The sequence below is a fragment of the Salmo salar genome, chromosome ssa14, assembly GCF_905237065.1.
Source record: "Salmo salar chromosome ssa14, Ssal_v3.1, whole genome shotgun sequence".
Classification (NCBI taxonomy): Eukaryota; Metazoa; Chordata; class Actinopteri; order Salmoniformes; family Salmonidae; genus Salmo; species Salmo salar.
The window spans coordinates 74,684,756-74,701,939 of NC_059455.1; the positions used below are offsets into that span (position 1 = coordinate 74,684,756).

At 42.1% G+C, this 17,184-nt stretch overlaps 1 protein-coding gene across 2 annotated transcripts; it reads left to right on the plus strand.

Annotated features, from left to right (window-relative positions):
- Window positions 1-3,531: 3,531 nt before the first annotated feature.
- On the plus strand, window positions 3,532-15,548 carry LOC106570302 (leucine-rich repeat-containing protein 3B). 2 transcript variants are annotated; one of them, XM_014142473.2, is made up of 2 exons: window positions 3,532-3,769; window positions 9,311-15,548. In XM_014142473.2, the coding sequence occupies exon 2, from the start codon at window positions 9,500-9,502 to the stop codon at window positions 10,319-10,321; it is 822 nt and encodes a 273-aa protein (XP_013997948.1). In that variant the 5' UTR covers window positions 3,532-3,769; window positions 9,311-9,499; the 3' UTR covers window positions 10,322-15,548. The 2 variants fall into 2 exon arrangements, with proteins under 2 accessions (XP_013997948.1, XP_045550749.1); XM_045694793.1 differs by having other exon boundaries at window positions 3,552-3,817.
- Window positions 15,549-17,184: the final 1,636 nt, after the last annotated feature.

A 17,184-nucleotide genomic window follows, 5' to 3' on the forward strand; every position in this document is an offset into this window, starting at 1 on the left:
AGAGCATTTAACACAAAATCCGTGGAGGGGCCAGCTCAGTATAAGACTGTATCATCTACATATAAATGGACGAGAGAGCTTCCTACTGTCTGAGCTATGTTGTTGATGTAAATTGAGAAGAGCGTGGGGCCTAGGTTCGAGCCTTGGGGTACTCCCTTGGTGACAGGCAGTGGCTGAGACAGCAGATTTTCTGACATTATACACTGTACTCTTTGAAAGAGGTAGTTAGCAAACCAGGCCAAAGACCCCTCAGAGACACCAATACTCATTAGCCGGCCCACAAGAATGGAATGGTCTACCGTATCAAAAGCTTTGGCCAAGACAATAAAAATAACAGCACAACATTGCTTAGAATCAAGGGCAATGGTGACATCATTGAGGACCTTTAAGGTTGCAGTGACACATCCATAACCTGAGCAGAAACCAGATTTCATACCAGAGAGTTCTATAGACATTAAGAAAGTCAGTCAGTTGATTATTGACAAGTTTTTCCAACACTTTTGATAAACAGGGCAAAATAGAAATAGGCCTATAACAGTTATGATCAGCTTGATCTACCCCTTTAAAATAAAGGACGAACCATGGCAGCCTTCCAAGCAATGGGAACCTCCCCAGAAAGGAGAGACAGGTTAAAAAGGTTGGAGATAGGCTTGGTGATGATAGAGGCAGCAACCTTAAAGAAGAAAGAGTCTAAACCATCTGACCCAGATGTTTTTTTTTGAGTCAAGTTTAAGGAGCTCCTTTAGCACCTCAGACTCAGTGACTGCCAGCAGGGAGAAACTTTGTAGTGGGGCAAGGGAAAAAGAGGGAGAAGCATCGGGGATAGTCACATTAGAAGGGGTGGGAGATGAGGAGATGTTGGACGGGCAAGGAGGCATGGCTGAGTCAAATAGGAATCCTGACTTAATGAAGTGGTGATTAAAGAGCTCAGCCATGTGCTTCTTGTCAGTAACAACCACATCATCAACATTAAGGGACATGGGCAGCTGTGAGGAGCAGGGTTTATTCTCCAGGTCTTTAACCGTTTTCCAGAACTTCTTGGGGTTAGACCCATAGAGAGTGAACTGCTCCTTAAAGTAACTAACTTTGGCCTTCCGGAGAGCCTGAGTGCACTTATTTCTCATTTGCATGAACGAGAGCCAGTCAGCCTGAGTATGCATGTGCCGAGCCTTTCGCCAAATGCAATTCTTGAGGTGGAGTAACTCTGCAAGATCACGGTCGAGCCAGGGGCTGAACCTGTTTTTATTTCTCATTTTCTTTATGGGGGTGTGTTTGTATTAAGGGTCTCTTTCAACCATTTCCCTTAGAGTGCCATTCAACCTCATCTTTGTCTGTACAACACCACACAAACAACATACTTACCCTGGTGGTAACATCAATCTATTCCCCCTTAGAAATGGAAGAGGAACAGTGTGCTACATCAATCTGTCAAGCCTTAGGAGGAGGGGCTTAATCTAGGAGACAATCAAAGGGTGCGTCCAAAATGGCACCCTGTTTCCTATACATAGTGCACTACTTTTGATGTGCTCGTATCAACTGGCCGCCCCCTTACTGTTTTGTGCATTTGTGCATGCGTGTGTGTGTGTGTGTTTGTATCGACCGCCTGATGCTGCTGTGTACGTGCTATGTCAAATAGCCTTACCTTTGTTTTAACTCAAAGGTCAATAAAAACACAATCGGATTGTGTTTAAAGGCCCACTACAGCCATTTTTGATCATTTTAATTGGTGATATATACACTTTTATCAGATTTTATTGTGTTGAAAGGGACAGGTCCTGGTGTTTTCCAAGTTTTACTCTACAGGTTCAGTTAACAGAGTTAAACTGAGAGGCTGCTGGTTGCTGCAGAAAATCCCTGTGACAGCGGAAAACAGACCATCATTTATTGAATTAATATATTCCATTCAGGTATATATGAAATGACAGGTTTGAGAAAATGATTGCTTGAAGACAGACTTAAACATTGCAAATGTATTGGTAGGCATTACATGGCAATTGAGGAATTATAGGCAGGGGTTGGGTTAAATGCGGAAGACACATTTCGGTTGAATGCATTCAGTTATGTAACTGACTAGGTCTCCCCTTTCCCATCTTATGACATAAAGGGTTAGGGATAGGGTTATAAATATTATCTGTGTTGCATGCAGAGTTTGATCGCAGTGGTCACCCAAATAGGCTAATGGCCTGATAAATTTGACTAACCATTCATCATTCTTTCCCCTCTAAATCATCCATCAGATAACTGCTTATTGGCTGGAAATAATTAGCCACTCAGTATGCAAATAACCGTAACAAAACATAACTTTTTATGGGCGAAAAGGAAAATGTCTCATCATCGAAGCAGCTAGACCCACTGAAATACATCGCTGGATGATGTGTGTGTGGTTGATATACCTCAGCTGATCACTAACTGCTTAATATGAGTAAAGGACTGTTACATCTAAATAGATGGCTATTTATCTCAAATCAACATCTGTTGGGGAATTATAAGGTGTAGCGGAGGTGGTTCGACTAACCACACTCTAGTGATGAATAATCTTGCCTGAGATCTGAAGACTTGCATTAGCTCCCTGAGCTAATGTTGAGGCTTAAGTTCAGCGGGATAACACAGTCTTGTGGTGGAATGGTGGCGATCGGAGACGTCTGATTACAAAATATAGACTCCTGAGTCCTGAATGTCTTTGTATATTGTGTCCATGGTTGCCTGGCCAGGCTATAACCAAACTCAGAAAGCACTTGATGTCACGTGGTGTCTGGCCCCCACGGAATCTCAAGGGCCCCTCATGTCATCACCACAGTTGGGTGTCCCCATAGAAATGATGTATATGGGTGTCCCCATTCCTTCCCTGCCTGTTATGTGAGAAATTGAGGGCGATCCTGCTTGATTGCCGGGCTGGTGGCCACCATGGGCATGTTACATAGACAGCTCCACTCAGATTCCCCTGTCTGTCATGTGGCAGTGTGACAGCTTCATGTGACTCATAAATACCATGGTAAATGGTACTTACTGTGTAGGCCACATTTACCATGGTACTTACTGTGTAGGCCACATGGCAAATGTGGGCTCCTGATTATATTATGTAGGCTACCTGTAGGAAACTTGTGTGAGCAGACACATAGTAACAGAAAAGTATTTAGTATAGGGTATTTTCAAATGTGGACCAATGTGATTGGCTACAATTCAAGTATGCAACACTGAAAGAGCAATATTTTGACAATTATTTCTACCATGGACTCATTGAAGTGTTATGCAGATTGAGGGAGGTGACTGACTGGGGCCACAAATCAAATTGTATTCCTCACATGCTTCATAAACAACAGGTGTAGACTAACAGTGAAATGCACCTACAAATTGTCTTAACTTAACAACTCTCCATTTAGTTTTACGAGAATACAATACAATGGAAATGTCTGAGGATTTATTACAAGTGGATTGAATTAGTCAGAAGAACCCAACAGACAGTATGGCAATACCTACTGTCTGTCTGACCGCCGCGTGCATTCCATTCATCCCCGCGCGCGCTCCGGGTAAATACCGTCGCGGCCAATTCTTGTCTCTCAAACCCCTCCCTTACCAGCCCGAGCCCAGTCACATTCCTTTCATGTTCAATACTGAGCAGCAACAAGCAATAGCAACAATGTGAATTTCAACTTCGGATATTCGAACATCTTTGACGAGGATAGGCAAAAATTACAGAAGGAAGATTGGGTTGGAACGATCCGTTTAGAATGTCAACGTATGGAATTGAGAGGGGTTGTTTTTATTGCAGGTGAGAATGGAAACATATGTCGCCTGTTGCTCCGCAGCACACACACACGTATGTATGGAATCATTTTCATGCTGGCTTTCCACCTTTATTTTTCTTGTCTGATGGTTGTTGTTAGTCAGATTAAGAAACAAACAGGAAAAATAGATGAGTTGGGGTAGTCATATATCCGTTTTTGGGGTGATTTCAATATCCACCATGTTTTAAATTAATATTATTATTAAACGTTGTCATGTGACGATTCAATGTGTTGCTTCACAGCCTCATTCATGTCTTCTGATCACTCAAATATAGTTTATTGTTGGAATGTCGAATATACTGCTATTTTTCTGTTATAATAATGTTATGATAGGATGCCGGCAATAATATTGCTGTTATGGCCTTGATAAATACTTGGACATAACATAGTTCAATGGGTGTCATCTTTACATGCATGCCGCAATGAAATAGTTTCATCATGGCAGTGAGTTGTTTCCATGTAGAAAACAACAGCTGCGCTGGTCAGAAAGGGAAGCCGGGAACCCTGTAGTAGGTTACGTCGCATTCGGCCGCGGAGCTCGGGGGCAGGGTTAACCGTTAACGGTTGAGCCCAGGAGTGCGCTATAGGAAGGAATTCACCTTGGTGACGAGCAGGCTCACACAGTCATGTGAAAATGGTTTAACAGATACACACTCATTATATCATATCAAAACTCATACTATATAATAACATCTTGTAATATCAGAATGATAATATATAACCGATAAACAAAAGGCATACATTTAGACCTATAGGCCTACCTAAAAAAAGTGTACAAATCTGTGTAGGCTTGGCTACTCAGAAATCAGATTCTTTGCCATGGGGCATGGTTTATTTGTTTGGGAAAGGCCATGCCATTTATAACACTTGCAGACTATTGTCTTTGAGGAATAGCTTGGCTATTATTTGCTCAGGCCCATTTCTATGGTAATTCGAAATCCCTCATTGCATCAAGACTATTTGCATAAATGGTTCATCCTTAATAATAATGTTGATTTGATTAACACAAACTGTATCAAGTGATATGGGACTGTATGCTTCAATAAAACATAGTAGGCTAGTCCACTGTAGATCTAAGGCTGTGTCCCACATTGCAACCTATTCCCTATGTAGTGCACTACGGCTCTGGCCAAAAGCAGTGCACTATGTATGCAATAGGGTGCTATTTGGGATGCACACCACATCTTTGTTTGAATTTCATAAATAGGGCCTTGACAGGAACATGTAACTTAAGGAATAGAATGGCCATATCCTATGATAAATGATTGAAATAGTGTCATGGTTGTGTCCAAAACCATTTCAACTCTGTCTAATCACTCTGCCTCTTAATACAATGATGGTGTGCATCAAGTTGCTCTTATACCTGTGTAGTAACACTACAATAACACCATTGATGTTACATAGTATTCTAGTAAATTGTTTTGTAAATGCATAGTAATGGAACAATTTACATGATTTATTCTCTGACTTTATGATGGGGTCATATCAAAGAGCTATTTCATTGAACTCTTGACCATTCGTTCATCTTCAGGCTAAGGCTTCCAGGCTGACAGTGGATGGCTTCAATATCACTTAACCTAAAAGAGTTATAGCTGTATTTATTTTTCTTTACTTCATGATTAATCCTTACTGTCATGTTGAGATTTGTCATAAGAATTAGCTTTACCTGTAAGCTTTGGTTGACATCAGTGGAAGTCACAGCTAAGCTCTTACAAGGAGAGAAAAAACATGGGGGAGAAAATTATTGAGCAGCCACTACATAGCCTAAGTGCTATTTACAAAGCCCATGCATGATTGTAGTTGATTGGGAGCCCATCCCAGTTCTAGAGTGCCTGCTAAATTGTGATTGCAGACCAACTTAGTTGCATTTGAAAATCAGATATTTGTAAAGCATGGCTCTTTTTACAGTAATGTTAAAGGTTGCATTATTCTCTATCCCCAATCCACTCTCCGGCATTTACCCCTTAAAATCATATGATGACAGATATTTACTTAACAAAAATCAAAGTTAACATTGATGACATGATACAGAGGTAGGATCTTAATTTGATCACTCTGTTGTTGCTGAAATGTTCCTGCACAGTTGGAAATGCACACTTGTAGTGTATAAAACTTGTATAAACTTGTAGGTTTAAAAAGGCTTCTAAAGTTTATAATTTCGACTTTAAACTGTCAGACTTGATTTACCCTAACGAAAAATGTATTATACCCTACAAGAAATGTAAATTATTATCCACATAATAATTCACATTTCATGTTGCTGCAGGATTATTTTCTTGTTGTAACAAGCTGGCTTAAATTAAGATCCTACATCTGTAATTGGTCAGAGTTTCAAAATTGTCTAAACCATACTGCTAAACAATATGGTCATATAAAGACTGCAGGTAGAAAGTAAGGATTTTATTCAAATTATGAATGTTTTAATGGTTTCACTGAATCTGAATGACAGGGCAATCATGTCCTTCTTGATTTGTGAAAAGAAAATTGAAGTGGTGGCAAAAATAGAAATTGTTGCATCCTCGCAGCTGAGGCTGTATTCTAGTTGTTAGTGGACTGTGGACACACAACATTTACATATCAATTAACGTTTGGTCAATTATAGAATCCAAAGGCGCCCATATCAAGCTGTAAGTGAAAAACCTTTGACACTGCAGTGTGACCAGAGACGGAAGAGGGCCAGCAGCTGAATTCAGCCAGGTCATTACTGTGAAATATCTGTTGGGTATGATGGTAAGACTTCAGTCAGTTAGTCATTGGACTTGAAAGGCCTCAAAGCTCACACACTCACAGTGACACATAGCCTACATTCTCCCCTCCAAGGGCCTCTGAAGATGATGCATTCAAAATCCCTCGTCACCGCGGATACCAACTGTCACTTGTGTTGCTTTGCCATTTTTCTACTTGCGGATGGTGGATGACATGCCTGCATGCAATTCAACGTTTTGGCAGTTGGTGTTTGAACCTAGACACACTTGAGGGAGGCTGGGCCTCAGACAACACAGATGCTTCCCTCCCTGAAATTGATAAATAAACATAAATTCTATTCTATTCTATTTTAGTCTCTCTGTCATATCTTTGAGCTGTGTCTGGTGCTCCCAGGGGAGACTGGGCCTCAGACAGTCAACTAAGATTCTTCCCTTTCTAAATCTCTCTATCTCTCTCTATCATCCTCATAGGATCCAGTGAACAACACAAGCTGTGGGGAGATAGGGCCGCTCCCTCACACTAGGTTATTATTATTTCTATAGTTTTTAGTATCTATTTTTTCCCAGATATGGGGAGATGCACATATCCATTAACAATCACTGTATTCTAGAGCGTTCTACAATTCCTCCCATCAAGCTGCTGGGCAGTATAGTAAAGTTGTATATAATCAGAATTGATTGTATGTCTAAGTGGATAAATTTTTCAGGATCTTATCCTGTTCGAACTCGGTAATGAATGTGTTTTATCAGTACCTCAGGGAGATCTGACAGACACATGTTAGTATGTGTTTATATACATGATAGGTAGGGTCTCGATATGGGGAAAGTCATACGACAGAAAATAAGCGCATAGCACTTTTATAATTGAATAGGGCTGTATTGTACAGTTGACTTACAGACTACAGGATAGATAGGCTCTCAATATGGGGAAAATACAGCTACGGCTGATTTTTATGATTGAAATAGGGCTGTATTGTACAGTTGGGTTAATGTAGAATTCCTGTACTGTAAGTGAATTCCACACATTCACCCTGTGCTGTGTTTTCCCCATGTGATGTTCTGCAGACAAGGATCTGTTTTGAGAAGGTGACAGAGGGAGAATGAGGGGGGCATGATATAACCAGCCTGCTGCACTCCACTGTACTTAGCACTTATCACACAATGGCTGAGTCCCTATCACACAATGTATGAGTCCCAAATGGCACCCTATTCCCTATGGGACCTGGTAAAATGTAGTGCACACATAGAGAATAGGGTGCCATTTGGAATGCAGACAATGTGTTGTTGTTATCCACAGTACCAAGCTTACAATAGAGCAGGTGTATGTTTTTTTTTACTAACAATGCCGATCATGTCATGAATGGGAACGTAAGTAAACATTGATTCCATTGTCCGCTCTAACTTCCCATTACTGTGCACTTACCATATTCTTACTCTTACACAGATAATAAAATGTACATGTCTCAACAGGCAATGTATATGTTTGACAGATCGTCATTGTGAATAAGAATCTGTTCTTAAAACTCTTTCCTGCAGTCAAATGACTAAATCGCCCTGCTAATGGCCTCATGGGTGGAATGTTCATATTTTTCAGAATTTCATAATTAATAAAAAATTGTATATATATATATATATATATATGTATATATATATATATATATATTCAACGGCGAAAATCCGGTGTGTCTATGTCAAACGGTTTTGTTATATTTTAGTCTTCTGTGATGTATATAACGTGTAATATTGGGATGCAAACTCAAAATGTAATACATTTCAACTCTATATCTGAAATTATGCAGGTGCATTCTTTTTTTAATCCCATAACCATGTGTGTGAGGTGTACACTTTGGTTTCAAAGTAGATGTGTTTAAGACTACCAAGAATCACCGTGTGACCTTGATTTAGCACACTGCAGTAAAAGGTTAACTGACTAAATACACAGCATAGTTGTAGCCTAGTGGTTAGAGCATTGCGCCAGTAACCGAAAGGTTGCTAGATCGAATCCTCGTGCTGACAAGGTCTAAATCTGTCATTCTGCCCCTGAACAAGGCAGTTAACCCACTGTTCCTAGGACGTCATTGTAAATAACAATTTGTTCTTAACTAGCTTGCCTGGTTAAATAAAAATAGTTTGTAGCTGGCTAGTGTTTGATTCACAGGTTTATCCTTATTGCCACGTCTCAGTAAAGAATGTGTTCTTTTAAGGACAGTGATTCGTCTAACCTAGCTTAATCAATCAAATGTATTTATAAAGTCGTTTTTACATCAGCAGTTGTCACAAAGTGCTTATACAGAAACAGAGCCTAAAATCCCAGAGAGCAAGAAATGCAGATGTAGAAGTACGGTGGCTACTGTAGGAATTCCTCCCTAGAAAGGCAGGAACCTAGGAAGAAATTTAGAGAGTTACCAGGCTCTGAGGGGTGGCCAGTCCTCTTCTGGCTTTGCCAGGTGGAGATTATAAGATTATCTTCTGGCCAATAAATTGCCATTAAGGCCAGATTGTTCTTCAATATGTACAAACATTTATAGATGATCAACAGGGTCAAATAATAGTCAAAGTGGTTATAGAGGGTGCAACAGGTCAGCACCTTAACCTTATCGTGTACCCTAGCATGTCATAAATAGAACAAGTCGTGTAATATTGTTTCTATCAATAACAGTGACATTATGATGATGTGTATACAGAGTAAATCAATGCTCCTGTTTGGCCTTTTTGACTACAGCAAAAACCAAAAGGTCCACACTAAAAAAGTTGTTCAAAATACTTATAGTCCTTCATTAAGCAGTTTTACATTTTTTAATGCTTCTGTTTTTATTTCAGCATGAGTTCAACTGGTGGCAGATCCTGCTAGACCTGAACAGACCTTGAGTGTGTTGGTGGAGGCTCATCAGTCTCCAGTATGGAGTGTTTGGTATGAGCCGTGGCTGGTCTGTTGGTCCTTGGGCCGGTCCAGTGGTGTGGTGTCCCTGTCCCTTGGCGGGATGCTGAGGGCTGGTGGTCCCCACCAGTATGACTCCCCTGGACCTGTGGCTGTCCCGCTCCCTGCCCATGTGCCTGCTCCTCCAGAGCCTGGTCCTCATGGCCCTGTGCTTCCCTTCCGCCTCCATGTGTCCCAAGGGCTGCGTCTGCCAGCGGGCCCGACCCGACCCGGGCCTCCACCTCGGCCCGGGGCCCCTGGGGCTCTTCCTTGGCCTCAATGTCACCTGTACCGGGTCCCGGCTCAAAGAGATCCCCCCGGACCTGCCTCCAGACACCGCCGTGCTCCGCCTCGACCACAACCAGATCATGGCCGTCCCCGACCATGCCTTCCGGGGCCTGAGGCTGCTGCGGGAGCTCAACCTGTCCCACAACGCTGTGGAGACGCTGGAGGAGGGTGCCTTCAGTGGCGTGGAGGCCACACTGCAGGTCCTCGACCTCTCACACAACCGCATCACTAGCGTGCACAAGGATGCATTCACCCGGCTCAAAGCGCGGGTCCTGGTGGATGACAACCCCTGGCACTGTGACTGCACCCTGCAGCAGGCACTGGGCGGCATGGCCCACAACCACGAGGCGGCTGCACGTGTCCTCTGCCGGAGCTCCGAGCTCCAGGAGCAGGAGGGCCGCCATTTCCTGGCGGTGGACACGGACCTGTGTAACCTGGCCAAGAGGACCACGGACTACGCCATGCTGGTGACGATGTTCGGCTGGTTCGCCATGGTCATCTCCTACGTGGTGTATTACGTACGGCAGAACCAGGAGGATGCCCGGCGACACTTGGAGTACCTTAAGTCACTGCCCAGCAAGCCTGTGAAGCCCAACGAGGTGGAGGACATCAGTACTGTGGTGTAACAGGACATCATCACTACTAGACACTATAGGACATCAGTACTCCAGTGTGACATCCCTGTAGTGAGAACTGACATCACTATAGTGAGAACTGACTGAAAACAATATAATTAGATTGTCTAATTAGTTCTAGAATTAGAATTACTAATTGATTCTAATTCTATGCATGAACAGCAGAAGTTCAGAACTAAACCCGGAGATATAGGACCCATATTTCAAGATGGATGTAACGTCTTCTGTTGTGAAAATGTTTTTTTGATGTACTCAAAAGAAATCATGATAGATTAAACCTGGATCCTTGCATTTGAAGCTTCACACCCAATATGTGTTAATTACAAAGGTAAACACTGCGAAAGCCCAATTTTTAAAGAGGAGAAATGCTTAAACGTTGGTGTTTGTCTGTAGACGTCAATCTAAAGTGGAGCATTTTGGAATGCACAGTGCACATGTGCATAGACAACAGCAGTTAGTTCAGATCACAGTAACAGAAGGGTATAGTCTATGGGGGTACCTCAGATGGCTTCATTGAGATCTGTTCTGAGATTGTTTTGAAAATCTGAATCTCAGGTTTAAATTTTGATAGGTTGATAAGTATTTTTTTAGAGCAAAATCTGGAGAAATGGTTTGTTGGACAACATTTTTGTAAGGTAATGATAACAGGCCTTTGATCTAGAGAGTGTTCTGTGCTTGTGCATCCAACTGCATACTTTGTTTAATTTAATTTGAATAAATCACAGGCCCCAAACATCAATCATGAAACGTACCTTTACTTTCCAAATGTGAAATAAAAGAATCAATGATTTGTTAAAATGATCATGACATCACCAATGTTGAAAAACTACTGATGTGCTGTAAAAATACTAAACATTTCTTCCTTAATTTTGTCAAGTCCCTGTACTGTATGTTCTTGTTGTCTTGAAATGACAAAGTTGATCCATTGCATCTTAGTAGATTTGTGATGGTCAGATAACGTAGCACAATGGTTTGGGGTAGATATCAAATCAAATGACCCCTAAAAGAGTCGGTAGATTCATGTGATTCGTATGTGTGTCATGTGATTTAGCAGTACCCTAGTAGTGTCCAAGTTCTCAAGTCCTGAGAACCAACACGCGTTTTGTGTTACATGTTAACACAACACATACACAACAACACCCAAAAACAATACTGTGCATTTGGCTTTTCCACAAAACTCATTTGCTAAGATTTTTAATGACTCAGTCTATGCTTCCTGAAATAGAATACGTATTCATATTCATAGAAATGTGTTTCACACAAAGATTCCTTTCTCAGCCAAAGTGGAGAAATACTCAGTGTCCCAAATGGGACCCTATTCCCTACATATAGCCCTATGGGCCCTGGTGGAAAGTAATGCACTACGTAGAGAATAGGGTACAATTTGGGACACACCCACAGCGTCACAAACCTGTCGATGGGAAGACTAATAATTTCAACACAAACATCCCCTTTCTGTTCAGCCCCCATGCTGCGTTCAGAATGCAGATAGATGCATGCATCATTTACCTTGCCTTTAATAACACTGTGTGTAGAGTTCTATCCCCAGCAATGTGAGAAGAGAAAATTGCAGCTGTCATTCGTTTAAATGGCTTTCACTTGCATCACAGTGACATGGGTTCACTAAAACATCCCATAGAGAGAAATATGGAGAGAGAGGGGAGGGGGAGGGCAGGGCAGGGCAGAGAGGGAGAGAGAGTGAGGGATAGAAAGTGAGAGAGAAAGCGAGAGAGAGAAGGAGAGAGGATAGATAAGTGGGCGAAGGAGCGATATGGGCAGGAGAGTGAGAGAATGAAAAAAGTAAAAGCTTCTTTCCATATTCAATGTGGTTAAGAAATGATGTATTATGTACAAGGAATGTTTACACAGTTTAGATTTTCCCCCCAGTGCTGCAAGGTGGCCAGTTCATTTGGAAGGATTTGATGATATGATGAGCACAGGTTGTTACAACAGGTAGTAGATACAACAGGTAGTAGATACAACAGGTTGTAGTTACGACAGGTTGTTACGACAGGTAGTAGTAACAACAGGTAGTAGATACAACAGGTAGTAGATACAACAGGTAGTAGATACAACAGGTAGTAGTTACGACAGGTAGTAGTAACAACAGGTAGTAGATACAACAGGTAGTAGATACAACAGGTAGTAGATACAACAGGTTGTAGTTACGACAGGTTGTAGTTACGACAGGTAGTAGATACAACAGGTAGTAGATACGACAGGTTGTAGTTACAATAGGTAGTAGTTACAATAGGTAGTAGTTACAACAGGTAGTAGATACGACAGGTTGTAGTTACGACAGGTTGTAGTTACGACAGGTAGTAGATACGACAGGTTGTAGTTACGACAGGTTGTAGTTACGACAGGTAGTAGATACAACAGGTAGTAGATACGACAGGTTGTAGTTACGACAGGTTGTAGTTACGACAGGTTGTAGTTACGACAGGTAGTAGTTACGACAGGTTGCAGTTACGACAGGTAGTAGTTACGACAGGTAGTAGTTACGACAGGTTGTTACGACAGGTAGTAGTAACAACAGGTAGTAGTTACAACAGGTTGTAGTTACGACAGGTTGTAGTTACAACAGGTTGTAGTTACGACAGGTAGTAGATACAACAGGTAGTAGATACAACAGGTAGTAGATACAACAGGTAGAAGATACAACAGGTTGTAGTTATGACAGGTTGTAGTTACGACAGGTTGTAGTTACGACAGGTAGTAGTAACAACAGGTAGTAGATACGACAGGTAGTAGATACGACAGGTAGTAGATACGACAGGTTGTAGTTACGACAGGTTGTAGTTACAATAGGTAGTAGTTACAATATGTATTAGTTACAACAGGTAGTAGATACGACAGGTTGTAGTTACGACAGGTTGTAGTTACAACAGGTAGTAGATACGACAGGTTGTAGTTACGACAGGTTGTAGTTACGACAGGTTGTAGTAACAACAGGTAGTAGATACAACAGGTAGTAGATACGACAGGTTGTAGTTACGACAGGTTGCAGTTACGACAGGTTGTAGTTACAATAGGTAGTAGTTACAACAGGTAGTAGATACAACAGGTAGTAGATACGACAGGTTGTAGTTACGACAGGTTGTAGTTACGACAGGTTGTAGTTACGACAGGTAGTAGTTACGACAGGTTGCAGTTACGACAGGTAGTAGTTACGACAGGTTGTTACGACAGGTAGTAGTAACAACAGGTAGTAGTTACAACAGGTTGTAGTTACGACAGGTTGTAGTTACGACAGGTTGTAGTTACGACAGGTAGTAGTTACAACAGGTAGTAGTTACAACAGGTAGCAGTTATGACAGGTTGTAGTAACAACAGGTAGTAGTTACAACAGGTTGTAGTTACAACAGGTTGTAGTTACAGCAGGTTGTAGTTACAGCAGGTTGTAGTTACAACAGGATGTAGTTACAGCAGGTTGTAGTTACAGCAGGTTGTCGTTACAGCAGGTTGTCGTTACAGCAGGTTGTAGTTACAACAGGTTGTAGTTACAACAGGTTGTAGTTACAGCAGGTTGTAGTTACAGCAGGTTGTAGTTACAACAGGTTGTAATTACAGCAGGTTGTAGTTACAGCAGGTTGTAGTTACAACAGGTTGTAGTTAGAACAGGTTGTAGTTACAGCAGGTTGTAGTTACAGCAGGTTGTAGTTACAACAGGTTGTCGTTACAGCAGGTTGTCGTTACAGCAGGTTGTCGTTACAGCAGGTTGTAGTTACAGCAGGTTGTCGTTACAGCAGGTTGTAGTTACAGCAGGTTGTAGTTACAACAGGTTGTAGTTACAGCAGGTTGTAGTTACAACAGGTTGTAGTTACAGCAGGTTGTAGTTACAGCAGGTTGTAGTTACAGCAGGTTGTCGTTACAGCAGGTTGTAGTTACAACAGGTTGTAGTTACAACAGGTTGTCGTTACAACAGGTTGTAGTTACAGCAGGTTGTAGTTACAACAGGTTGTCGTTACAACAGGTTGTAGTTACAGCAGGTTGTAGTTACAACAGGTTGTCGTTACAACAGGTTGTAGTTACAACAGGTTGTAGTTACAGCAGGTTGTTACAGCAGGTTGTCGTTACAGCAGGTTGTAGTTACAACAGGTTGTTGTTACAGCAGGTTGTCGTTACAGCAGGTTGTCGTTACAGCAGGTTGTCGTTACAGCAGGTTGTTACAGCAGGTTGTAGTTAGAGCAGGTTGTTACAGCAGGTTGTAGTTACAACAGGTTGTCGTTACAACAGGTTGTCGTTACAACAGGTTGTAGTTACAGCAGGTTGTTACAGCAGGTTGTAGTTACAACAGGTTGTCGTTACAACAGGTTGTCGTTACAGCAGGTTGTTACAGCAGGTTGTTGTTACAGCAGGTTGTAGTTACAACAGGTTGTAGTTACAACAGGTAGTAGTTACAACAGGTTGTCGTTACAACAGGTAGTAGTTACAACAGGTTGACGTTACAACAGGTTGATAGACAAGTAGGCCTAGTCACAACACACATTTATCAAACTAAATGTAAATAGGTACATTGTTGTTGTGTGCGAGAAAGAATTTGAAATCCATTTAATAAATTGTTGTATTTGAATTTTGTGCTACTGTACAGCCTTTTGCGCTGTCTTGTCCTGCAGAGCAGAGGCCATGAGTTCATGTCTCATGTATTTGTAATGGGTTTAGGAGAGGAGACCTTTTCTTTCAATGCATGTACCCATACCGCAAATGAAAAAAGCACAGTGTAGCCAAGCCAAGGACTCTGGAAGAATATTTAATTAAGTGCCTGAAAAACTTCTCACATTTTCTGTTTGTCATTTTAACCAAATAATTTCATATTCAGAGTTGTTTTCTGGACATGAATGAAAAAAGCACTGCGTTTCACAGTCAAAGGTTTCTGTGTTTTGGAATCCTTTCATGTCCAGCATAGTGTATACAGAACCAACACAAAGGAGACATTAACTCTGTATAGTTTGTCTTTGAAAGAGCTGATAGAAATGAAATGGACGTTGATATCCTAGTTTCCCACCATCTAAATAAAGAAGCAAAAACGTGAAAGTAGCATAAAACAGAGAGAGATTGTGGTTATTGTCTTCTCTGCCTGTCCACTTTCTTTTTTTTTTTTAGACGAACAAAACATTATCTGATGCTTTGTGATAAAACTCAAGACCAAGCACTGATACAACCATCCATACGTTGTAAAGGCATGTCATAAAAGGAAATAAAGGAAATATGGACACTCGTGATTTATTTGAATTTAGCTTTGGATGGTCATGATGATTGTTGTAGCCTTCTACCCAATACTAGGCATCAGGAGTGGAGAGGGCACGCATATGCCCATGAAGTCCAGTCAACTTTATTTAAAGTGTATTGTCATAAGTTTTCAATACACTTTACAGAGGGACATTTGCCATACGCTGATAACATTGTCACACAACATGCAACCTACTGTGCTGTATCAATCACTTGTTCACGTTTTAGCTAAACAATATGTTTCTCTTTGAATAATGAGCTTCAGTATGTTTATTTGCATTTGTCTTTAAAGCTGGACTCCTTGATGGTGAAACAGCCAAGTCTGTTTGCAATATTACAACAACAAAGAAGTTACCTCAAACAACGAACACAGTTTTTCCCCCTCTGACATCATTGCACGCGCGATAGAAGAGCACAATATGTACTGCAATGTTTTTACCATGCTGCACGACATTTCTCTGATCACAACGTTTTTCTGCTCAGCAACAAAAACAATAACAAGGGTGGTGGGGCGGCCAGTGGCACTGTACTGCGGATTCTATCTTTAAATGCAAAGTATGACAGATCATGAATAAGGCATGTTCAGAAAACACAGACACACACACACAGACAAACACACACACTGATGAGTAGCCAATCATGGCTAAATTGAAACAAAGGGAAATAGTGTTTGAAGTTGAGTCTAGAGGCCTCTTGTCAACGTTTCGCTAAAAGCACAGACGAACAAACGCTGCCTGCCATACATGAGTGCTCCTGTCTGTCTCAAAACAATTACTTGCTTCTTTCTTCCCCTCGACACAACGGCTACATCTGTTCAATGTCTCCCGGCTTCCTCCCTCCCTCCCTCCATCCCTCAATCCGTCTGTATTTAAGGCTGGGATAGGATGGATGCCCAACTGTTCTGAATTCTCTTCTGAATTATAAACTGTCACAGACTAAAATTAGATCCTTAAATTAGATCTATTTTTATACTCAAGGTACACCCAGAGTCATACTTCATGTTCTCTGCCAACAACCCCCAACCCCTACAATCTCTCCCTATGAACCACCTCCTCCCAGCTGTCCCCTGACCAGCCACACCCCCACTCTCCCAGCCACACCCCCATTCTCCCAGCCACACCCCCACTCTCCCAGCCACACCCCCACTCTCCCAGCTATACCCCCACTCTCCCAGCCACACCCCCATTCTCCCAGCCACACCCCCACTCTCCCAGCCATACCCCCACTCTCCCAGCCACACCCCCATTCTCCCAGCCATACCCCCACTCTCCCAGCCACACCCCCATTCTCCCAGCCACACCCCCACTCTCCCAGCCACACCCCCACTCTCCCAGCCATACCCCCACTCTCCCAGCTATACACCCACTCTCCCATCCATACCCCCACTCTCCCAGCTATACCCCCACTCTCCCAGCTATACCAGCACTCTCCCAGCTACACCCCCACTCTCCCAGCCATAGCCCCATTCTCCCAGCTATACCCCCACTCTCCACAGAAGTGGTTCAAAGCGCACAGACGCGAACACAATCCCTGCGCAAATGCAACTTTTCATTACCGCAATAAACGGTGATGCATTTTCAAAATGCAAGACACAGAAATAAACTGCGTTTTATGTCTGCATT

What these genes read in the sequence shown, in the direction of transcription:
- LOC106570302 (XM_014142473.2), top strand. Translation starts at nt 9,500, where the DNA reads ATGACTCCCCTGGACCTGTGGCTGTCCCGCTCCCTGCCCATGTGCCTG.